General features: G+C 39.2%; 2 protein-coding genes across 2 annotated transcripts; both read left to right on the plus strand.

The window, feature by feature from the left end:
• Nucleotides 1-417: 417 nt before the first annotated feature.
• LOC138977858 (uncharacterized) lies at nt 418-6824 on the plus strand. The gene is made up of 5 exons (XM_070350463.1): nt 418-797; nt 1321-1675; nt 3210-3358; nt 3832-4237; nt 6814-6824. Exons 2-5 carry the CDS (start codon nt 1360-1362, stop codon nt 6822-6824), a joined length of 882 nt encoding a protein of 293 aa, XP_070206564.1. The 5' UTR covers nt 418-797; nt 1321-1359.
• A 5241-nt stretch (nt 6825-12065) lies between these two features.
• Nucleotides 12066-16619, plus strand: LOC138978783 (collagen alpha-1(XV) chain-like). The gene is made up of 4 exons (XM_070351566.1): nt 12066-12200; nt 14303-14500; nt 15229-15344; nt 16036-16619. Exons 1-4 carry the CDS (start codon nt 12087-12089, stop codon nt 16229-16231), a joined length of 624 nt encoding a protein of 207 aa, XP_070207667.1. The 5' UTR covers nt 12066-12086; the 3' UTR covers nt 16232-16619.
• The last annotated feature ends 6442 nt before the right edge of the window (nt 16620-23061 follow it).

Below are 23061 nucleotides of genomic sequence, written 5' to 3' on the forward strand. Positions count from 1 at the left end.
CATCCTGAAGAAGCCTCCTGTAGAGGCGAACATTCAGATCATCATTAATAAACATATTCAATATTCATCACCAAAACTTTTAAGGAGATTGTGTTTAAATATTTGCGTGTATCTCTCTCTCTCTCTCTCTCTCTCTCTCTCTCTCTCTCTCTCTCTCTCTCTCTCTCTCTCTCTCTCTTCTCTCTCTCTCTCTCTCTCTCTCTATATATATATATATATATATATATATATATATATACTTAATTTCCACACAACGAGCCCTTGGGGGGAACATTTGTACATGTTTTAATAAACGGAATGTTACAAAGGAATTCTGAGACGAGAAAATTAACTTAATCTTTGTCTCGTTTGAGTACTGAGCATTCGGCCTGTCTCACCGCAACCTCAATATTAAGTTTATGAAACCTAAACCAGGACTTCCCGTTATTCCGTCATAGGACAGTGTGTCCCTGAGACCTTTGATTTGACTGATGTTAAAACCAGAAGACGAAGGAAAACATATGTATTTGCGGAATCAGAAGGGAGCCGAAGTAGTGACAGCAGAGAGTTCACGATCTTCACAAAAAGACACTCTCTCGGCACAGTAGGCAAGGTGAAAAGAAGATTGAAACAAAGAAAGCCAGGCAGAGACGAGATAAGAAGGGAGCTAACGCTGAACGCAGTGTACACGTTGAACAGCAGATCGAAACAAAGAAAGCCAGGCAGAGACGAGGGACGAAAGGAGAAAAGACAGTCACTGAGCAGCATGGGCGACTGCAGACTGTTCGTCCTGGTGCTTCTTGCTGCTCTCAACAAACGTGAGTGGTTTTTTTTTAACATTCAGCCAATGGCAGAGGGAATGTTTGTCTCCCTGCGGGTGTGTGTGTGTGTCTTTCTGTCCGTTTCTAAAAGGAATACTACAGGGATTGTTATGAAAATTGATACCGACAGTATTTGAGGGCATTTGTTAGAAACACGTTTCTCCATGTTTTGATAACGTGATTTGATGACGTCATTTATGAGTGTCACTGAAAGTTAAGGCGACACTGCGCATTTTTGAACCTGTTTCTTTGACATTTTTAACAAGTAGTCTTTAGTACTGGGATTGCATTTCAGCTTGGTAGCTCAAAAAAACACTTTTCTTGATGATGTTATTTTTGCTTTATACTAAGAACATTTCTCACTCTCTCTACGGAACCCCCACGACTACAATGTTGATGCTATTTCTTCTAAATGTTCACCAAGTAATCTTTGACCCCGTCAAAACTATGGAATTGCATTTCAGATTGGTGCTTTAAAAAAAAAATTCTAAAATTAAACAAAAAAACACCTTCTTTTCAGATTCGTACTGCTTGGACTGGAGTGACTGGCCACAGGACAATGACGTCCTTTCAGTATGTGTCGGAGATGACGTCACTTTCCCCGTGGGATTTTCTTACCCCAGCAAACGAAGAGGTCCAGAACGTAACATGGGAATATGAAACAAATTCCACCTCGAAACTAATCGCCTTTTACAGCTCTGGGGAGAATGAGACCGGTGAATTGTATTCACATCGTGTGAGTTTCGAGTCTGATGGAAGTCTGACGATGACTGACATCACGATGAAGGATTCTGGGATGTACAACATCAGCGTTGAAACACAAGACCAAAATGGCGTCGGTCGCTATCAAAGATCGGTTGCTCTGCAAGTTAAAGGTAATGTGTCACCTTGTTTGGTTGTGGGTCTGTTTGTTGGTTAGTTTTGGGATGTTTAAGTTTGATTTTTATGTTTACATTCAGTCAAGTAATGACTGAATGTGTTAACGAGAGCGAGGTTTGTCTCCTTAGGTATGTGTGTCCGTCTGTCTGTCTGTGCGTGTGTGTGTAGAGATATATCTCAAAAACTAACGAACATATTTGTATGAAAATTGGTTTACACACTTTTTAGAGCATTTACTTGTTTTTCTCCGATTTTTGAAAGCGATATTTGATGGCGTCAAATTTGTCCATTTGCAAAAGTTGAGGCCGCATTGTCACGGCTACATTTTTTCCTCAATTTCCTTGAACTTTTTGTCACACTACCTTCGACCCAGTCCGGACTATGGGATTGCATTCCAGCTTTATACCTAAACAATGTGTTCATGAAATGATCATTCAAAATTTGCAATTGTTTCGTTTCATCAAAAATCATTATTTGAAACACAAAATTGAAATCGTATTTCTTATAAATCCGATAATATCTTTGTTGTGTGTGATTACATTTACATTAAACAAAACCTTTAAATAGTCACTTTCTTTATTTTGGGAACAAGTATTTGAAAGTGAGTGATGTTTTATTTGGTATGAATACTGTAATGGGTACAACGACACAGATGTATACATTAGATTACAAAATTTGATTGGAAAGATGTGCGTTTATGTAAAAAAAAAAAAAAAAAGAAAGAAAGAAGGTTTTACCGCAGGAAAGAATTTTCAATAGGTAGTTACAAATTAGAAGCATAGTTGTGCAAGTGTTTAGTTACATGTTCACAAAACGCTAGTGTACATGTTTTTTCTCAACAACAAAAATATTATTTTGAAGTATGCAACGGTATGAGTATCACATGTATTATTATTACTTTTGTTTCTCGAAGGATATGTAATTCAAATATGTACGAATGCGCCTGCATCGTTTGAAACGTATTATGAATTGAAAAAAAGAAGAAAAAAAGCAAGAAAAAAAAGCACATTCGTCTATTTCTTATCATTTTCTGATTTAAAAAAAAAGTTTTATTGTGTTTTTGTGAAAAAATATGCTCAAAATGAAGTAAATCGTTGAAAGGATAGCAGGGTTTGAAACATTTGATTTTACAGCTCATTGCAGTCACTACTAGACAACAGAAAGCCATATCGAATCTGGAACACGCAAATGACGTATGTCATATTGATTGGATCACTTTATCTTTCGACGTTCTTTTCCTCTCTGTCTCTGTCTCTCTCTGTCTCTGTCTCTCCCTGTCTCTGTCTTTAACTCTCTGTCTCTGTCTCTCCCTGTCTCTGTCTCTCTCTGTCTCTCTCTCTATGTCTCTCTATGTCTCTCTCTCTCTCTCTCTCTTTATACTGCTCACAATCATAATTATATGGAACAGCATGTTTGATGTGTGTGCGTGTGTGTGTGTGTGCATGTATGTGTGTGTGTGTGTTTGTGAATGTGTATGTGTGTGTGTGTGTGTGTGTGTCGGTGTGTGTGTATGTGTGTGTGTGTGTGCAGACAGCATGCTGACAGAGGACAGAAAGGTGCACGTGCGGCAGGAGGGGGGTGCAGAGTGGGACAACACCACCAGCACATTCACCCTCACGCTCTCATGCGGAACGTTTCGCTTCACTGATCAGCAGCCATCGCTCCAAGTCGAATGGACTGTACGTGGTTTCTTATTTTCAAAATTGGAAGGGTACCAAAATCGTCAGAGAGAGAGAAAGAGAGAGAGAGAGAGAGAGAGAGAGAGAGAGAGAGAGAGAGAGAGAGAGAGAGAGAGAGAGAGAGAGAGAGAATAAGTGTGTGTGTGTGTGTGTGTGTGTGTGTGTGTGTGTGTGTGTGTGTGTGTGTGCGTGCGTACGAGTGTGCTTTCGTGCATGTGTGTTATTGTATGTGTGTGTGTGTGTGTGTGTGCGTGCGTGTGTGCGTGCGTGCGTGCGTGCGCGTGTATGCGTGAGTGCGCGCGCGCGCGTGTGTGTGTGTGTGTGTGTGTGTGTGTGTGTGTGTGTGTGTGCGTGTGTGCATGCCTACGTGCGCGCGTATGCCTACGTGCCTGTGTGTGTGTTGATATGTATACATGTCCGTGCGAACGTGCGTGCGTTCATATACATGTTTGTTTGTACTTATCTCACAACAGACCCCTACTGGAGACACACTAAACAGTACAGACTACAGCAACGGTCGTTTTTACCTGAGCCTGCTCGCACCTGTGGTGGGAGGTACCTACACCTGTCGCATCCCCCCGCAACACCTGTCTCACACCTGTCTCAACGACAGTCGTAATTACAACAATTTCGTGCGCGTGGACAGTATTCAGATCAATGTGCTGCAGACAGTATTTGAGCAGAAAACTCTCAAGGAAGAGGCCAAAAAACTAAATGACAGAATCGTAAATCTGGACTCGGAAGACCAGAAACGGAAAGCGGAAAACGAGAAACTCATAGCGGAAAACAAGGAACTGAAAGTGGAAGACGAGAAACTCAAAGCGGAAATCGAGAAACTGAAAGCGGAAGACAAGAAATTGTTCTCTCGGATTACGAAAGGTACGATTACTGGCGGAGAGACAGAGAGAGAGAGAGAGAGAGAGAGAGAGAGAGAGAGAGAGAGAGAACAAGAACAAGAACAAGAACAAGAACATCATTTATTCTTCAGGCCTCTAGCCCCTAGAATAGGGTCGTTACAAACAAAAATACAAGTCAAAAATACATACAGCGGCAAAGCAACACGAAGATACAAAACTAAACACATACAGCGGCAAAGCAACCAAGATACAAAACTAAACATACACGGTAAAGTAATACAGTCACAATCAGTCGTCTTGAGCTATGTTTTCAGTAAACTCCAGGCGAGTTTTTAGAGCAATAAACAAGTAAATGCTTAATCTACGAATATCAGATGATGAGCCGTTGCGGAGAATATTCACAAAATTTAATGAGTTATATCTTGTATTTAGAAACTTAGCCCTGGCGTTTGCATACAATGGACAATCAAATACAAAGTGCTTTTCGTCTTCCACAACATCACAAAGCTTGCATAGAATATTCCTGTCCCTTCCAAATGTTCTTCTAAAACACGAAGCTCCAATAGGCAACACACCCAGACGCAATTTGATCAAACAATCGCGGAAACATTTTTTGTCAATGAAATCAAAGTACTTCTCACTTTCAAATAATCGGTAGTTTTGATAAATGTCATTACTTATAATGGAACCATTCCATTCCTGCAAATACATATCAGCCATTCTCTGTTTAAACAAAGAAATAAATGTTTTTTCACACCCCACCCCTTGTTGCAACCAAACATATCCAAACCCCGTGCTAAACAATGTATTCTTTACATGTGTTGCCCAGCATGTTTTACCTCGCTCGTCCAAGTTTTTTAACATTAAAGGCATATGTACGCGCTCCCGTGTTTACAAAGTGTAGTTTGCCCATAATCGATGTCAAACGCACCATAAGACCATGTAATGACGATATGTCGCCATGCGCGGACCATATACATGCATTACAGCTTGTTTTAGAGTCTCAAAAACTTTGGATGTAAACAAAGACGCGGAGTTATTTCCCTTGCGTCAACGCTACCTCTGTTGGCAAATCTATAAATAGGACGATCCAGATCAAAATGAAAATTAACATATCTCAACATTGAAGGGGTCCTAGACCACAATATTTTGCAGGGAACTTAATTTAGCATGTCTCCAGCTGTTGGTAAAGCAATTAGCGTGTATAGTCATCGAGTACATATGGCTTTAAGTATGCCTGTCTGGGAATTCTGGATATATCTAGTGTCAACAGCTTCAACCAATATTTTATGCACCTTACTGCACTGTTGATGTACAAAGGGTAGCGTCCCAGTTCTCCATACACAAACTTGTTGGATACTTTAAGAGGAACACTTAAGAACCTTTTGCATGCAAGTGTGTGAACCTTTTCTATATTGTCTAATCTTTGGAGACCCCACATTTCAGAAGAGTACATTAATATGGATTGCACCTGGGAATCGAAAATTTTGAAAAAACAACTTTTGGAGATATCATTCAGTTTTCTAACGTGTCTAATACAGTCAATGCATGCTCGTCTCCCTTTCACCGCTAAAAAATTAACTCCCCTTTTCAAACTCATTTTTGTAGTAAACACAAAACCTAAATAATTATATTCATTAACAACCTCAAGCAATTTTCCATTCAAATACCATTTTTCATTCTTACCCAAAAAAAACCCTTTTCTAAATACCATACATTTGGTTTTATCAATGTTAATGTTTAGGTACAGTCTTTTACATGCATCGTTTAAAACATTAATCTGCCTTTGTAATCCCAGTGCTGTGTCAGAGAGGAGAGCTAGGTCGTCCGCAAAAAGTAAAATAAATAATTCGACAAGACCGGGCAAAAACTGAATGCCATGCATTCCACCGTTTTCCACAGAGTTAGCTATCTCGTTTATAAAAAGGGAAAAAATTTGTGGACTTAAAATACAACCTTGACGGACCCCTACTGGACACTCAAAAAAATCAGTCATTCTGTCTTCAATCCTCACATATGACAAAACATTTTGATAAATGGCAACTATTGCTTTCATAAATTTTCCATTCATACCATACTGCATCAAAACGTCAAACAGTGGTTCTCTTTGAACAGAATCAAATGCCTGGCGTAGATCCACAAAACATACATATAATTTACATCCTCTCTTTGCAAAACATTTATCAACAACAGCCTTTAATGTAAAGATATGATCCACGGTGGAATAACCACGCCTAAAACCAGCCTGAGATTCTGTTAGTTTTTTATGTTCTTCCGTCCATTTCACTAATCTCTTATTCAAAACAAAAGTATAACATTTACTGACTAAACTAAGTAATGAAACCCCGCGGTAATTCGCAGTTAACTTGGGATCACCCTTTTTAAAGATTGGAACAATAATAGCTTTTGCCCATTCATCCGGATAAATGCCCTGGTCAAACAGGATATTAAATAATTTTGTGAGGACGTGCAGGGGTGGGCACCTGTCGCATTGTCGCATTTTTTTGCGACAAGGGAAGCCGATTTTGCGATAGGCGAAATTGCGACAAGTTGCGACAGAGTGCTCTTTTTAAATTTGCTATGTGTTTTTTTCCCCAGATCTATTTTAGCTGATTCCAAGGCTGATCAATCCGTGGTGTGTAGCCTGACCATATCGAGCACTCTTTGGCACTCTTCTGTTCTTAAGTCTGGAAAAGTCGTATCGCGTCTTTTTCAAAGATGGAAGCGAGGGAAAACGAAGAAAGCGCCCGAAGCGCAAGGAAAACGCTGGACATTCGTTCATTTTTCAAAAGGTACGGCTTTCATAATGTGTTGTTAGCCGTTGTACTTCAATCTAAAATGCAAAGTACCAATGCAGATCTGCCCGGTGATCACGCTTGGTGTGGCTTTCTTCTAGCATCTTCACTGCTTCTTCTTCTTTCACTTTCATTTCAATTTGATGTAGGCGCCTGGCAGACAACTTGTTGTTGAAGGTCGACTGACCGACATTGAATCATTGTGATAGATCTGTTCTTTGTTGTGCAGAATCTGTTTTTCGTTCTGAGTTAATTCCGGTTGCCGCTCGTGTTGGAATGACTGGAGGAGGAGCAGGGTGGGGGTGGGGGGGGGGGGGGGGGTGAAGCCAGAAGGGGAATCCCAAAACAACGTAAAATCTGCACCTGCCGTTATGACAGGGCCATCTGTTAGTACATGTAATTGTATACATGTCATTGCCTGTATCTCAGAAGTGAGTCCAGAGACTTGTACGCTTTTTTCTCAGGCACAGTTTGACATTGTAAAACTAAAAGATAAATGCCCATGGTCCTTAGAAAATATAGCCTTAATACATGGATCTTAAAATTAAGGTTATCCCAGATGAGATGTTTTTGCTGTTTTAGTGTTTTGGTTAGCGTTCAGGTGTTTGAACAGTAAATCGGCTGAGGGCTTTCGATCTACAACAGTGGGTACCAACAGGTGTACGCCCAAGTGTATTGACTGGTAAGTTAAGTGTATGTTAAGGGGCAAACAGGCGATTTTCCACAAAAATCAGTGACAAAATCTGCTGCCAGAAACTGACAATTATCACCCTCAGAATGCACCAGATTGTACCATTTGCTTCCTTTTTTTCAAAAATTTTCCGGGGGGGCATGCCCCCGGACCCCCCTAGCAAACTAGGCGCTTCGCGCCGTCGACTTGGCGCTTCGCGCCAAGTTCTGCTACAAACAATATTACTTTTGCTACAAGCAAAGATATTGTGCCCACCCCTGAAGTGGACAGCAGTATCAGCAACTAACTTTAACATTTCCGCTAGAACTTCGTCGCTACCACATGCTTTTCCTTTTTTCAAATTTCTAATGGCTTCTAAAACCTCAGATTCTGTAATTACTGCATTCAAGTCGGCACATATATCATCGGTTACTTCCCTTGCACCAGCCTGCCCACCCTCTCCCTCTCTCTCCGCTTGCCTTACAACGTCAACATTAAATAGCTGCTGAAAATGTTCAAACCACTGTGCATCAGTAACCTCCTTAGAAATCCCTGACTTTTTTCTTCCCGATAACTGCTTTACTTCCTTCCAAAATAATTTCCCATCTTTTCCCAAAGAAGCCAGATGTAAAGCTTTATTACGGCTATAGCTTATTTTTTTTGTTTTGGTTAACGTCTTATACTGTTTCCGTGCTTGTACATAAAGTTCGCGGTCTGTATCTGATTTACTAAGTCTATAATCAGTCAAGCGTTGCCGTGCAACAGTCTTCGCCGTATTACAATCATCGTCAAACCATAACGCAGGCCTACGCTGCTGTCCGCCTCCTACCAAAACCCTCTTTCTCATACACTCACTCGCTGACAACAATGCATCAGTAAACAATTTCAATGCTTCATCTACATCATAGTCTACAACAATAAAAGCTTGTTCATACAAATCATGTAAATCATCTCTATACCAAGTTTCCAAAAAGCTCTGATCTTTAGACTGGTCCCAACACATTTTAGAAATCCATTTTGGTTTGCTTGCCTGATCTTTGTCAGAAAAATCAATATTGTTTAGGCAACTCAACACTAATGAAACAGGAAAATGTGACGAATCAACAGAAGACATGACACGTAACGAGCGAATAAAATCTGAAGTACAAATATCAATAGAAATAATGAAGTAGTCAATGGTACTACCACCTGATGTAGACACAAAAGTTAAAGAATCATCACAATCAAATTGCCGTAAGCCATTCATTATAATACAACCAAACATAGAACACATATCAAGCAGCTCTTTACCAAACGCGTTTGTTTCTTTATCATCAGAAATCCTTGCACACATTTCATAATCTGAATCTCTAAAACACATTTTATTCCAATCCTCATCAAAACTATCATCAGGCACAGCATTATTCGAACTTGTCCTAGCATTCAAATCTCCACACACAATCAACGAGAAATCCTCATGAATAGATTCAAACAAATCAACAATGCATTGTTCTAGAATTTCGATACCATAGCCATATTCGGAAACATCCCAAAATTTGCTGTCATATGGGTGTAAATACATGCAAATCAAAAACACATTCTTATCTAAACTGAACAACGTTTTATTTATTTCCAGTACAACCGTGTGTTTATATTTAACATCAATGCGTTTCACTAGCTGTGACAATCGTTTTTTTAACAAAAACCATCACACCACCCGAACATCTTGCTCCCTGCGATAATCTGACAGCCTTAGAAACATGCACATCATAGTCTTTAAACACAGGGTACTCTCGATTATCAAAATCAACAAAGGTTCCATTCAATGAAAAAATGTCAAAACTTAGCAAACAGTCAATCACATCCTTTACATCAAGTTTTTGTAACCAACCGTCACAATTCCAAGTACAAATGCGAATAGAATTCCACTGTAAAAAAGAAAAGGCTTTGTTTGTGATGTGTGTAGGACTGATAATTGTTTTGCAGGCAGCGTGATTTTCCTTTTCTTTTTCATTTACGTTTGGCTCACTCGTTACTGTATATAATACACGATTCATATCTGCCCCTTGACCCCCTATATCACGCGTGCTTTCAGTGCATTCATTGACAAAGTCCACACGTTCACTGACCTCAATATCGCTTACATCAATATCGCTCACAAAGTCTGCTTTCAAAGTTTCACGTGCACTCACCCGACAGTCCCTGTCTTCATGTCTCACCGGTGTCACTCTTTTTTGCCTCCCCATATAAAAGCTCCTCTTTCTACCATGACTATCACTGACAGTAGCATACTTCAACCTCTCAGAGAGAGAGAGAGAGAGAGAGAGAGAGAGAGAGAGAGAGAGAGAGAGAGAGAGAGAGAGAGAGAGAGAGAGAGAGAGAGAGAGAGAGAGAGAGAGAGAGAGGGGGGGGGAGAGGGGGGCAAATACTACCATGTGCATGTTTGTTGGCCAATCGTTTTATTTTTTTATTTTAACTTTTCACAATTAATGTATTCATATCTGGCATCCTTACATTATGTTTACACAAGCAACATATATATATATATATATATATATATATATATATATATATATATATCTCTCTCTCTCTCTCGCTCTCACTCTCTCTCTCTCTCTCTCTCTCTCTCTCTCTCTCTCTCTCTCTCTCTCTCTCTCTCTCTCTCTCTCTCTCTCCGCCTGTAATCGTAAATATATATATATATATATATATGTTGCTTGTGTAAACATAATGTAATATATATATTTTACTGCATGAATAAACATCACAAATTGTTCACAGTCGGGTGTTGATGATTACAGATAGGTGCCCACGATCATGGCAAAATGCACAGGTAAGATCTACCCCCCTCCCCCCCTCCCCTGCTTGGTCGTGTAGCTGTGATGTAACCAAATGCGTATTATGGTAACACACCAAGTTTCTTTGGATTTCAATACCAAAACAATGGTTTTGGTTTGTTTTGATCTGTGAGTCGTAAAATGTGTATCGTTAATAGTGCTGTAGTTTTCAAAAAAGATCTGATATTTTAATCTTTCTTCCCCTTTTAAGTCTTTTTAAAATTGCATTTCTTCTCTTCTTAAATCTGTTTTTATATTTAGTCAAGTTTTGACTAAATATTTTAATATCGAGGGGGAATCGAAACGAGGGTCGTGGTGTATGTGCGTGTGTGTGTGCGTGTGTGTGTGCGTGTGTGTGTGTGTGTGTGTCTGTGTGTGTGTGTAGAGCGATTCAGACTAAACTACTGGACAGATCTTTATGAAATTTGACATGAGAGTTCCTGGGTATGAAATCCCCGAACGTTTTTTTCATTTTTTTGATAAATGTCTTTGATGACGTCATATCCGGCTTTTCGTGAAAGTTGAGGCGGCACTGTCACGCCCTCATTTTTCAACCAAATTGGTTGAAATTTTGGTCAAGTAATCTTCGACGAAGCCCGGACTTCGGTATTGCATTTCAGCTTGGTGGCTTAAAAATTAATTAATGACTTTGGTCATTAAAAATCTGAAAATTGTAAAAAAAAATAAAAATTTATAAAACGATCCAAATTTACGTTTATCTTATTCTCCATCATTTGCTGATTCCAAAAACATATAAATATGTTATATTCGGATTAAAAACAAGCTCTGAAAATTAAATATATAAAAATTATTATCAAAATTAAATTGTCCAAATCAATTTAAAAACACTTTCATCTTATTTCTTGTCGGTTCCTGATTCCAAAAACATATAGATATGATATGTTTGGATTAAAAACACGCTCAGAAAGTTAAAACAAAGAGAGGTACAGAAACGCGTGCTATCCTTCTTAGCGCAACTACTACCCCGCTCTTCTTGTCAATTTCACTGCCTTTGCCATGAGCGGTGGACTGACGATGCTACGAGTATACGGTCTTGCTGAAAAATGGCATTGCGTTCAGTTTCATTCTGTGAGTTCGACAGCTACTTGACTAAATATTGTATTTTCGCCTTACGCGACTTGTTTAAAGCTTTACTTGAAAGAGGTGTTAGTTCTGCCAATGCTTTTTTGCTGGTTTTCTTCACTATGCTGATATAGGTTCAAGTGACTGCAAATTTTTCAGCTGCCATATTTTGCTCTGTCTACTATTTTTATCAGTAAAATATAATGTACTTACTCCCTGATTCTGTATGAACAGAAGCTGTTGAAAGAAAAGTTTATTCTTTCAAAAGATTGACTCTCTGGAGTTTAGATATTCCAAATAATTCCTTTATACTGAGCTTCAAGAAACTGAGAAAATCGTAAATTTCAGCAATTAGTTATTTATACATATAACTGTCAACAACAACGACAACAACAACAACTTGGAAATGAAATAAAATGCATCTTGAAGACAGTTCTCTAGTGATTTTGTTTGATAGCACTACCACTATTTTGTTTTTGTAAGTTCAGTGGAATTTGAAAACATGTGATGACGTGTATGACACTTCAGCCTTGTAAAGCCAGTTTGATTTTGTTCCAGACGACAACGGAACCGCCACCTGTTCCTCTGATTCCTCCACCTAACTACACCAGCGGACCTGCGGTATGACATTTTCCACCACTACAAATACTTGTCTTCTTGGTTGTTAATTGTTATCACAAAAGTATATTTTTGATTTTACTCTCTTGAAAATTGGTCATCTATAATTCTACTTGCAACTAATGATAGTAAAGTAATTGTATAATAATCTTAATCTTGATAATAATACAGAAGTTTACCAAACAAACAACCCTTTGCCAAAGCGAGACTGTACTCTCATCCTCAGAATTAATTAATGACATGTAGCTTATATTCTCTACTTTACCAAAAAATAACCATAAATTTCCTGCGGCTCAAAGCAGAAGTGTTTTTTTTTCTGACAGATCGCAGGCGCCTGTGCCACAGTGAATCCCACTGATCTAAAAATAGAAGCGGCTGTGTCTCTTCCACAATGGTCTCTTCTCGTTTTGACTTGCAAAGATTCTTCTCATATGCCGTGTTAGTGGCATGTAGCTTATTAACCACATTACCAAATGATGAGTTAGTATAAAATTCCCAGCGGCAAACAGAAAACACAAGTGTTATTCCGATAACGTAGGCCTACCAGCTAGACCACCATTTGAAAGTCGACTCTGTTATAACTTATAGTAGACTACACTGAAATACGACTGCATCAGTTCAGTAAATGAATGGTTTCCGAATTATTATTTCAAGGCAACAACAATCGGAATCGAAAACGTGTAGGGTTAAGAACGTTCTTACCATGTATAAAACTTATTACCAGCCTGCCTCATGCGTGCAGACGAGCAATTTTTGTTTTTGAAATGAGACTGCAGTTCAGTGGTTCGATTGCCCTAGCCGCCTAGCAGACGACATAAACCCCGCAGCAAATTAACATGTTGGGCAAATGTGAACAAACAAACGATGGGGATGTAATACGTGTAGAGTTCAGAGCATTCTTACCGTTCATATATAGTACCAGACTCCCCGATGAGTGAAGATACAACACGAGAAACATACCACATTTACTTTGAAAATGTGCTAACCGTGGCCTTGGAATCAATTCAAAGGGCAACACTATGCACAGTCAATCTGTCGAAGCTCGATGAAGGTTTCGAATCGCAAATAACTAAGAGCACAGTCCTTTCTCCGAGTTTAAATGAGGTCTGTATGGAAGATCATCACTTTTTAGCTTAACGCTACTCTGGAATTTACCAACAGAAATTAAAACAAGAGTTTGCGTGTGACGAAAGCACGACACAAGATCTGACACAAACCTGACCACACAGTTACGCCTATCCAAATGCGCGTAGCAAAATGTGCGTTTTGAATCTTCTTTTTTCTCTGGCGGTACTGACAATATCGTTATTGAAACAATCCTAGTGCACTAAGGGATTTATAGAGCAAATCTCGAAAATAATTATTGAACTCAGCGCTATGCGCTTCGTTCAATAATGAATTTTCTCGATTTGCTCTATAAATCCCTTAGTGCACTGGGATGTCTCAATAACTTAAAATATAGTTGATTTTTTATTCTCTCCATTACACACAAGGAATGCAGTGAGTTTTCTCCTCTTAGATCTCTATTTAACTTTTTAGGGGGAATGGAGGAGGGGGGGGGGGTGAACACTCTTGCTTTTATTGATACATTAACTTTCCACAGGTGCTTTTTTGTCCAAGAGTTTCAGACACAGTACCCTTTGCTTAGTGACTGGCCTATAATGCAGGCATTTTCAAATGTCCGCGAAATCACAGATTTCTGCGAAAGCAAAACAAAACAAAAATGTGCCTGTAACTAACATGTTGGATAGTTAACCAAGATGAGAGGGACAAAATATTGTTTTCCTTTACATGCACAATTTATCTTTCACCACAGGGGCTTAAATTCCTATTTATAAGGCCAAAATGCTTCAGCTTCTGGGGGCAACACCCCCAGGCACTTACAGGGGATCTGCACGGCCCCCTGGACCCTCAGCATTATTCATTTTCTTGAAACTCATTTTTCCTAGAATGGATTGCCTGATAATGTCACGTCAGAAAGTTTGCCTCAAGGGAAGCAAGAGTATTCACTCTTTCACAACCTATACAAACCGTTAACCCGCCAGAGTTATTTCCCAACATCGATTATTCTAAACATCCATTTAAACCTTTTGTTTTTCTTACAGCTTCAACTGGTGGCTCTAAACACGCCGGTGACGGGCAGAATGCGAGGTGTCCGTGGTGCTGATTACCTGTGTCATCGCCAGGCCAGAAGCGCGGGAATGAATGGAACATACCGCGCTTTCCTGTCCAATGGCGCTCAGAACCTCGAATCCATCATCTATTACTCCAGGGACAGACAGATACCCATCACAAACAAAGCGGTACGCACTGAGAGAGAGAGAGAGAGAGAGAGAGATAGAGGGAGAGAGACAGAGTGAGAGGGGGAAGGGGGGGGGGTCAAGCAGACAGACAGACAGTGTGTGTGTATGTGTGTGTGTGTGTGTGTGCGCGTGCATGTGTGAGTGAGTGTGTTTGTGTGTGTACTTGCGTGTGTACCATAAATCTGTATGTGAATGAGTGTGTGAATGTGTGTGTATGCATGTAGACATGCGTGTGTGTGTATTTTGTGGTAGGATCTGTACATGTATCTGGCTTTGCATGTGTGTGTGCGCCCAGGTTTTTTTTGTTTTTGTCTGTGCATCCGTCTATCTTTCTCTCTGACTGGCCTGGCAGGCAAGATTACTGCTTGCATGTTGACCGTTTCTTGACTGGAAGCAAGTGACCTACATAGCAGCAAGTATGACACTTCTGCAACGGATCATGGTCCTCAGAAATGGCAGTCACTCCTCCAAGTGATTGACTGAACAATAAGTTATTACCCCATACGATGAACTTGTTCATTTGAATGATTGGTCGATTGTTTGATTGATTGATTTTTGCATTGAATGCTCAGAAGCACTTCAAAGTTGTTCACATTTACCTTTGCTAAGGTAGTTTTCATCAAGCGATTGATGAAAAAGAAGATGAAAGTTGTTTTGTATGAATCCAAGCTATCAGGTGGTCTGCAGCGCACTATAACACTGGTCATTGATTGAATCTTCCCCTACAGGGTCAGATGCTGTTCAACTCCTGGGAGGATTTGGTCAATGGAGCTGGTGGTCACTTCAACAACGACGTACCTCTCTTTTCCTTTGACGGCAAAGATGTGATGAATGATTCCACATGGTTAGTGCTCTCTGTTCTCTTTCTTGCTTCACTTCTTTGGTCACTTTGGTGATGACGTACCTTTCTTCTACGTTTTGTTTAGATCTTTACTTCTTTGGTCATTTTAATAATGTCAAATGTCTCTTCTCATTTGACAGCAAAGATGTCATGATAAATATTATTCCACATAGTCAGTGCTCTTTCTCTTCAATGTATAGTGTTGTTTATAAATTCACTTCTTTGGTCACTTTATTGATGAGATACCGGCCTTTCTTCTCCTTTCACATCGAAGATTCCATGAACGATTCCACATGGTTAGTACTTTTTTTGTTTCACAGATAATGCAGGTTGTAAGTGTATTCTGTGTTTGTGTGTATGTGTGTGTCCATTGCATAATGATCTCTATTTTCAGCTCTGCCTGAGGTACTTCCAAGTATTTTCTTTGGTGCATGTGGCTTAATTATAATGCCTGAAACCAGAATTCAGGCAATTCAGTTCATGAGCTTACAGATATACTGAGGGAGCTTAATGCAAGGTACCATTTCTACCCGCAGTATAGTGCTGCCGCAGAGGGCGTTTTCATTCTCCACATACCTGCATGAATTTGTGTAGTGTTTTATAACGGTTAATAGATGTGTACCAGATGATAAGTCTTGTTGCATTGAGTGGGCTTCATAAGTAGGGTGCTAATGCCTCTCTCTCTCTGTTCCAGGCCCCAGAAGTTTGTGTGGCACGGATCCTCCAAGAAGGGTGGCAAGATGGACGGCCACCTGTGCAAACAATGGTACTCGCGTAACGGGGAATCCCTGGGTATGGCGTCGTCACTGAACAAACACATGCTGCTGGACCAGGATGATTTTGCCTGCAACAACTCCTTTGTCGTCCTCTGCATCCAGAGAGAAGCGTGAGAGGCGTATTGTATCGAAGGACCCAACTTTACTGATCACGCAAAGGGGGTGGGCTGCTTTAGCGAGAGGTCGCTGTGGCTCGGAGACTTTCAACAACTACAAAATATTGCATGGTGCTAGAATGTTATGTGTGATTGTTTTGTGCGTACTTGTCCGAGACTGTCTTCACATTCATAATTCAGAAGTAATGGTCTGGTGTATATAGTTTGTTCATTGCTGGCTTGGCTTTCAAATGTAGTGAAGCTTAGATGCATCTGCAGATTTTTCTTCATTTTTTTAAAGAAAAAGAAAATTTTTACCTATACAAAATTCTGAATGTTCCCACCTTATTTGGTGAAGATGTTTTTCATCAATGCATGTAGAAAAAATAATAGACTTCCCCTTTTTTATATTTAGTCAAGTTTTGACTAAATATTTTAACATCGAGGGGGAATCGAAACGAGGGTCGTGGTGTATGTGCGTGTGTCTGTCTGTCTGTCTGTCTGTCTGTGTGTGTGTGTAGAGCGATTCAGACTAAACTACTGGACCGATCTTTATGAAATTTGACATGAGAGTTCCTGGGTATGAAATCCCCGAACGTTTTTTTCATTTTTTTGATAAATGTCTTTGATGACGTCATATCCGGCTTTTCGTGAAAGTTGAGGCGGCACTGTCACGCCCTCATTTTTCAACCAAATTGGTTGAAATTTTGGTCAAGTAATCTTCGACGAAGCCCGGACTTCGGTATTGCATTTCAGTGTGGTGGCTTAAAAATTAATTAATGACTTTGGTCATTAAAAATCTGAAAATTGTAAAAAAAAATAAAAATTTATAAAACGATCCAAATTTACGTTTATCTTATTCTCCATCATTTGCTGATTCCAAAAACATATAAATATGTTATATTTGGATTAAAATCAAGCTCTGAAAATTAAATATATAAAAATTATTATCAAAATCTTTTTTTCGAAATCAATTTAAAAACACTTTTATCTTATTCCTTGTCGGTTCCTGATTCCAAAAACATATAGATATGATATGTTTGGATTAAAAACACGCTCAGAAAGTTAAAACGAAGAGAGGTACAGAAAAGCGTGCTATCCTTCTCAGCGCAACGAATACCCCGCTCTTCTTGTCAATTCCACGGACACTGCCTTTGCCACGGGCGGTGGAGTGACGATGCTACGAGTATACGGTCTTGCTGCGTTGCGTTGCGTTCAGTTTCATTCTGTGAGTTCGACAGCTACTTGACTAAATATTGTATTTTCGCCTTACGCGACTTGTTTTGTATTCCTCTAACCCTTTTTTTAAGAGAATTAAACCATATTGCATTTGACATGTAAGGATGATTATTACAATAACGTATTTTTTTCCAGTTTACCCATGCACTGGTTTTTTGTTAAATGTACCATACTTGCATGTTTAGCGAAAATAATTGGTTTATACATGTTTACAGGTGAAGTATTCTCTAAACATGCCCAATTTAACTGAAACCTCTTTTCTTCCCCGCCCAATCATATTCAACACTCATATTTATAGCACCTTGAAGTGATTGAATGCTTAACGGGAGACAGTAAATGCGCTTTAGTTTCGTTTCATCTGCTGTGACTTTGTGATGTGTGATTGCGACTGTGTGTTTGTAGCCTGCTGTGTTATTTCTCAAAAGTATCAGCATTTTGTTACACGATGATGTGTCACTGAAGCGGCGATGTGCACCAAATGCGCGAGAAAGAGGGGTAAAAGACATAATGTTTTCCCTGATGTGGAAAGAACTTTTTTCATGTACGGTAGATGAATTTGCCTTGTATGTTTGGCCAGTGATGTGTTGGTGTTTTTTGCAAATATTTGCCTTTTGTCTGTTCCTGTACAGCTCATTCATTATGATAATTATTCAAATTTATTCAAATGTTCATACTGACTGTTTTGTGTATAGGCTGTTTGATGTTTGGGTGTTCTTTTCTGCAACTGTTACCACATTCAGTGCCCTGTAGTTTTGTATGCCGCTTTTAATTTAGAAAACGGAGCATTGTCTGGAAAAAAAAAATCTGTAACTAGGTGTACCATTTGTGTAATATACAGTGTGAGCATACATGAACAGCCCTGCCTTAATTATACTTATAGCCATGATTTTTGTCTTGTAAGTCTATGTACTTTTTTGTGATGCATGTTGTCTTTGAATTACTTACAGATTTCATCTCCACTTTTAATCTTATTAAAAAGAATAGTTTTAGTAAGGATAAATGTTTTGTTTTGCATTATTTAGAGCAGAGTTTGTATTTTTTGTTCATTAAAGATGAAGACTTAAAAAAAAAAGTCAAAAAGTAACAATGGAGTAAAACCCTAAAAATGTAAGTAAAGACATTATAGAATTGTTTTAAAACCAGTTATTGGTCTTTAAAAGAATATTGTTGTCCTCTTCATTGTCATTTTGTCTAGATTTTGAGAAGACTGGTACCATGCACCCTTTGAAGATGACGAAAAGTTTGACAATACTAAGTCTTAAAAGAGTCTAGGAAAGTGTTAAAATTGGAGGTGTCAATTTGCTGCCATTGAAACACAATGACAATGATAATACGGTAGGAACCTCCTTTTAAATGTACAAAAAATTAGAGAAAATCAAGTCTCAAAAAGGAGATACATTTACAGAGGTCATGAATAGAAAGTCAGTTGAGAAAACAAACGTTAAAAGAGGGGCTTCTACTGTACGGAAACCCCCCTTTTAAAGATTTTTGTTTGGTGTGTTTTTGTGTTTGTAAATGTGTGATGCCTTTGAAATTGTTCAGCATCTTGTGTAGGCTTATGTCAAGCATACATAATCCTTTTTCTTGTGCAATATCTGTTCAAATCTTGTATATTAATAACCAACCATTGCCTTGTATAATATCTCATTCCACCGTCGCGATATGACCTTCGTGGTTGAAAACGACGTTAAACACTAAATAAAGAAAGAAAATCTCATTCCGTGAGTGCCATACAACAAAGAGTGGGACCTTGTTGTTCATACAGTAAATAAATGCATTCCACAATTATTACAAGTTTTCCTTGTATGTATACATGTGTCAACACGTTAACACCTTATTTCTATTTTCTGGGTGTTTTTTTTTTCACCGCGTGCTTTCGTTAAAATTGGACATGGTTGTTTTGATATATTTCTGTGTTTTAATTGCAAATATGCTGCGCTGTTGTGATGCTGTGATGCTGATAAAAGTCTTATGCGACATAAGTGACATATTTGTTTTATTTATTTTAAAGGGTGCATAGAGTAATTTTTGTATTTAAACGTTCAATATTTGAAGATGCACTTTTTTTTACTGTTAAATAAATTTGACTAGAGAGAGAGAGAGAGAGAGAGAGAGAGAGCATCAAAATCTGATTCTGAATGCACTTTTTAAATGAAACACCAAAGTTTGACAATAATTGATACTGAACCTTTTTTGTGCATATGGGGTTTTTTTATTGCAAGAAAAAAAAACTAACACTCGATACAGTGCAATAAGATCTGACAAGAGTACATACAAAACTTTGAAACTACCATACATGAGTTACAAAACATAACTGTAATATGAAGACTAAACACAACAGGTAAAGGAAGTGGAGAAAAAAGAGCATCCAATGGTTCCTTCCTCAATGTCCCTCTTATATTTACATTTTTAAGAGACTTTGAATAATTCATAAAATGTTATTTTTAAAAACAGAACATGCTATGAATTTATTTATTACAGAAAAAATGCCTGAAACAGTTTTCATAAAGGAGTGAAAAACTCATCCTCAAAAGTCTACTATCACCCCTAATACTACAAAACAAAAGAAAGTGCTTGATTTTTGTTAATCAATTTTTTAATTGTTGATGCTTTAGTGTTTACCATTTTACACAGATTTCCTGAAAAACGCACACTGTTCACAAATTATTTTTTTTCTTCTGAGTTAACCTTTATAATAACAGACTATTCAAATACCCACACACAATAATCACACAGATGTTTGTAGGAGGAGAAGAAGAGAGCGGGGGTATCCGCCGATCAATAACTAATAATAAACCCAAAAAAATGTGTTTGATATTTATAAGAAATTAGACGATGGAATAGGATTTACCAAAAATGTGATAGTGGAGTATGAACACAAGCACTAGCATTTCAGTCAACTATTGACTTTAAAAGATATAATCTGACAAATTCGCAAAAGGAACATGTGAAAAAGGATAACTGTGATCAATGATAATTGACCCCATGTACAAGATATATCAATCCATTATAAAAATATTTTAAACAAATCAAACATGGGAAAAAAGTAACGTGTATATGTAATTTATTTTAAAAAAAGCAAACAACGGAAGTTAAAAATATAACGTTCACTATTTTCCTCAATTCAAAACGATGAACAGACAACAATAACAATTCATGTCCATTAAAGACATTGACAGAGCGGTACTGTGTGTCTGGGTGTGCTCGGTGTGTGCGCACATCAATTTATGTTTGCACACTTACATAAAACCATGTATGCACAACACTCTGAAAGACATTAAATATGATAATGGGTACCTTTATTTTTTAAAGTGCCAAATGAACTTGAAGCGAAGGTCCCGCTCAAACCTTCTTTGATCTTGACAAAATGAACATTCTGTATCGCGAGGCCTACAGCAAAATAAACATAACATCATAGAAACGCATCTGTGTTGTTAAATACCAAAATCCAAACAAAAAGGCATTTTTCACAAAAATGTTGTAACTTGGCTCAAGCCTGAGCCATAACTTTACCTCAGCAGAATTATTTACATGAACATAACAAAAGTATGGGATGGACCACCACAACTGTGGGACCAAAGACGGGGGGGGGGGGGGGGGAGGGGGGAGGTTAAAACGTGTTGTGTTTTTCCTTCAAACCAGTACTGTGTTTTTTGCCAGTGTAGGCGCCAAGGCTATTGGAAATGTCGAAGCCTTAGTAACTAAAACCTGTCCCAGTCTGCCCTCACGTGCACTTACAAAATTGAGCTGGCCGACTGCGTCACCACCAGGACGTGACACCTATGTGTGACTTTCCGAGCTGGTTCATACTCGGTTTGATATGGGGCGGTAGAAGACAAACGATACTTTGACAAGTATACGCCATGTAAACCATCGCCAGGGAAAACTTACTGATTTCTACATATAGTTGAGGTCTATGAATTTCGCAAGTTCAAATAAATGTACATTGCAAATGTATTTACAAAACTAAAGAAACAACTTGACCCGTTAATTTAGTCAATAGCCTAGCTCGTGCAACGCTTGGTTCATTCAGAGCGAGAGACTCTGACGTTACGGACAGACGACCATCACCGACCCGTGAACTCTGCTTTATCTCCCTATGAAGAGACGGTCTACTGTATAATACATCTCAGTCAAGGCTGCCAAAGCCGATGTCAAAATGAGAGTTGCCTTTAATATATACAGTGATTTGTTCCAAACAACGGCTAGAGTGCTTTAATACTTTATACCACAGCAGTCATTTCTCTTGAAGGATAGATTAATCTCTTAGGCTGCCGTTTCAGCAATAAAATCATGATCATGAGATATCTTCGTCATAATTATGGCCACGATTTGTCTTCGAACTCAAAGCACAAGGTGGTATAACAGAAAGGGTAGTGCAAGGGTAGTTCAGTTAACGTGTATTGATTAACTTAATGTCTCTTCATGGTTTTTTGCAACTTATTCCAATTGCTTACTCACTTCATGCTTGCAAATGCTAGTAATATCAGGACAAGAAACACGGCAATAGCTGTGAACACTTTGACAGTTTTCTGCTGGCATGTTGGTTTCAGCGGCTTGTCTGATGACAAATCAGCTGGTACCCTGTTCTGAATGTCCTTGGAATTCGCGTCGGCGCCATGTTGAAGCAGAAAATCCACAAGTGACGTATGCGCATTCCTGTACGCATAGTGAAGAGGCGTGTGCTTGTTCTTGTCCACTGCGTTAACATCAGCCTCGTGCCGCACAAGCTGCTCCGCTATTTCCAGGTGACCGTTTTCAACTGCCGCATGCAGAGGCGTTTTGCTGAACTCAATCTCGCCGAGGCGGAAGTAATCATAATACTTTTTCGCAAATTTCTTGTGAGCCTGAAATGACAAACTGTGCTTCCAGTCTGATGCAGAAATCTCCGCTACTTTGGAGAGAAGCAGCATAGTTATATCCGCGTAGCCATTCTTTGTGGCGTAGAAAAGCGGTGTCTGCAAGCAGTCGTCTCGAGAGTTGACCTCAGCTCCCCGTTGGATGAGCAAATCAGCGATCTGAGTGTGGCCAGCGGCTGACGCATAGTGCAGGGAGGTTTTTCTACTGTTGTCCTTCAGGGATACATCAAGTCCGACCTCAAGAAGCTGTTCCACGATGTCCAGGTGACCGTTAGCGCTTGCAACGTGAAGACTGTTCTTGTTGTCTTTGTCAGTAGCATGGACATCCACGCCTTGCCGAATGAGAAGCTGAACCATACTTGCAACACCAGCCCTGCTAGCTGGGTGCAGGAGTGTTTGCTTCCTGTCTGTGATGCAGCTCACTGGAGCTCCATGGAATATCAGCTGCGTTGCCACGCTTTCATGGCCATTTTCACAAGCCAGGTAAAGCGGTGTCTGCTTACAATAATCTTCGCAGTCCATCTTCACTCCGTGCTTGATTAGCAAGGCGACGATGTGTGGCAACCCGAACATGCATGCAAAGTGTAACGGAGTTAGCTTAAAGATGTCAGCCACGTTGATGTCTGCTCCCTTGGTGATGAGAGTATCAACGATTTCAGCATTGGAATTGCTGCAGGCAAAGTGCAGAGGGGTTTCATTTCTTTTATCGACTGTGTTGACATCAGCTCCCTTTGCAATGAGCACACTCACG

This window comes from Littorina saxatilis, linkage group LG10 (genome assembly GCF_037325665.1).
Source record: "Littorina saxatilis isolate snail1 linkage group LG10, US_GU_Lsax_2.0, whole genome shotgun sequence".
NCBI classification, from domain to species: domain Eukaryota; kingdom Metazoa; phylum Mollusca; class Gastropoda; order Littorinimorpha; family Littorinidae; genus Littorina; species Littorina saxatilis.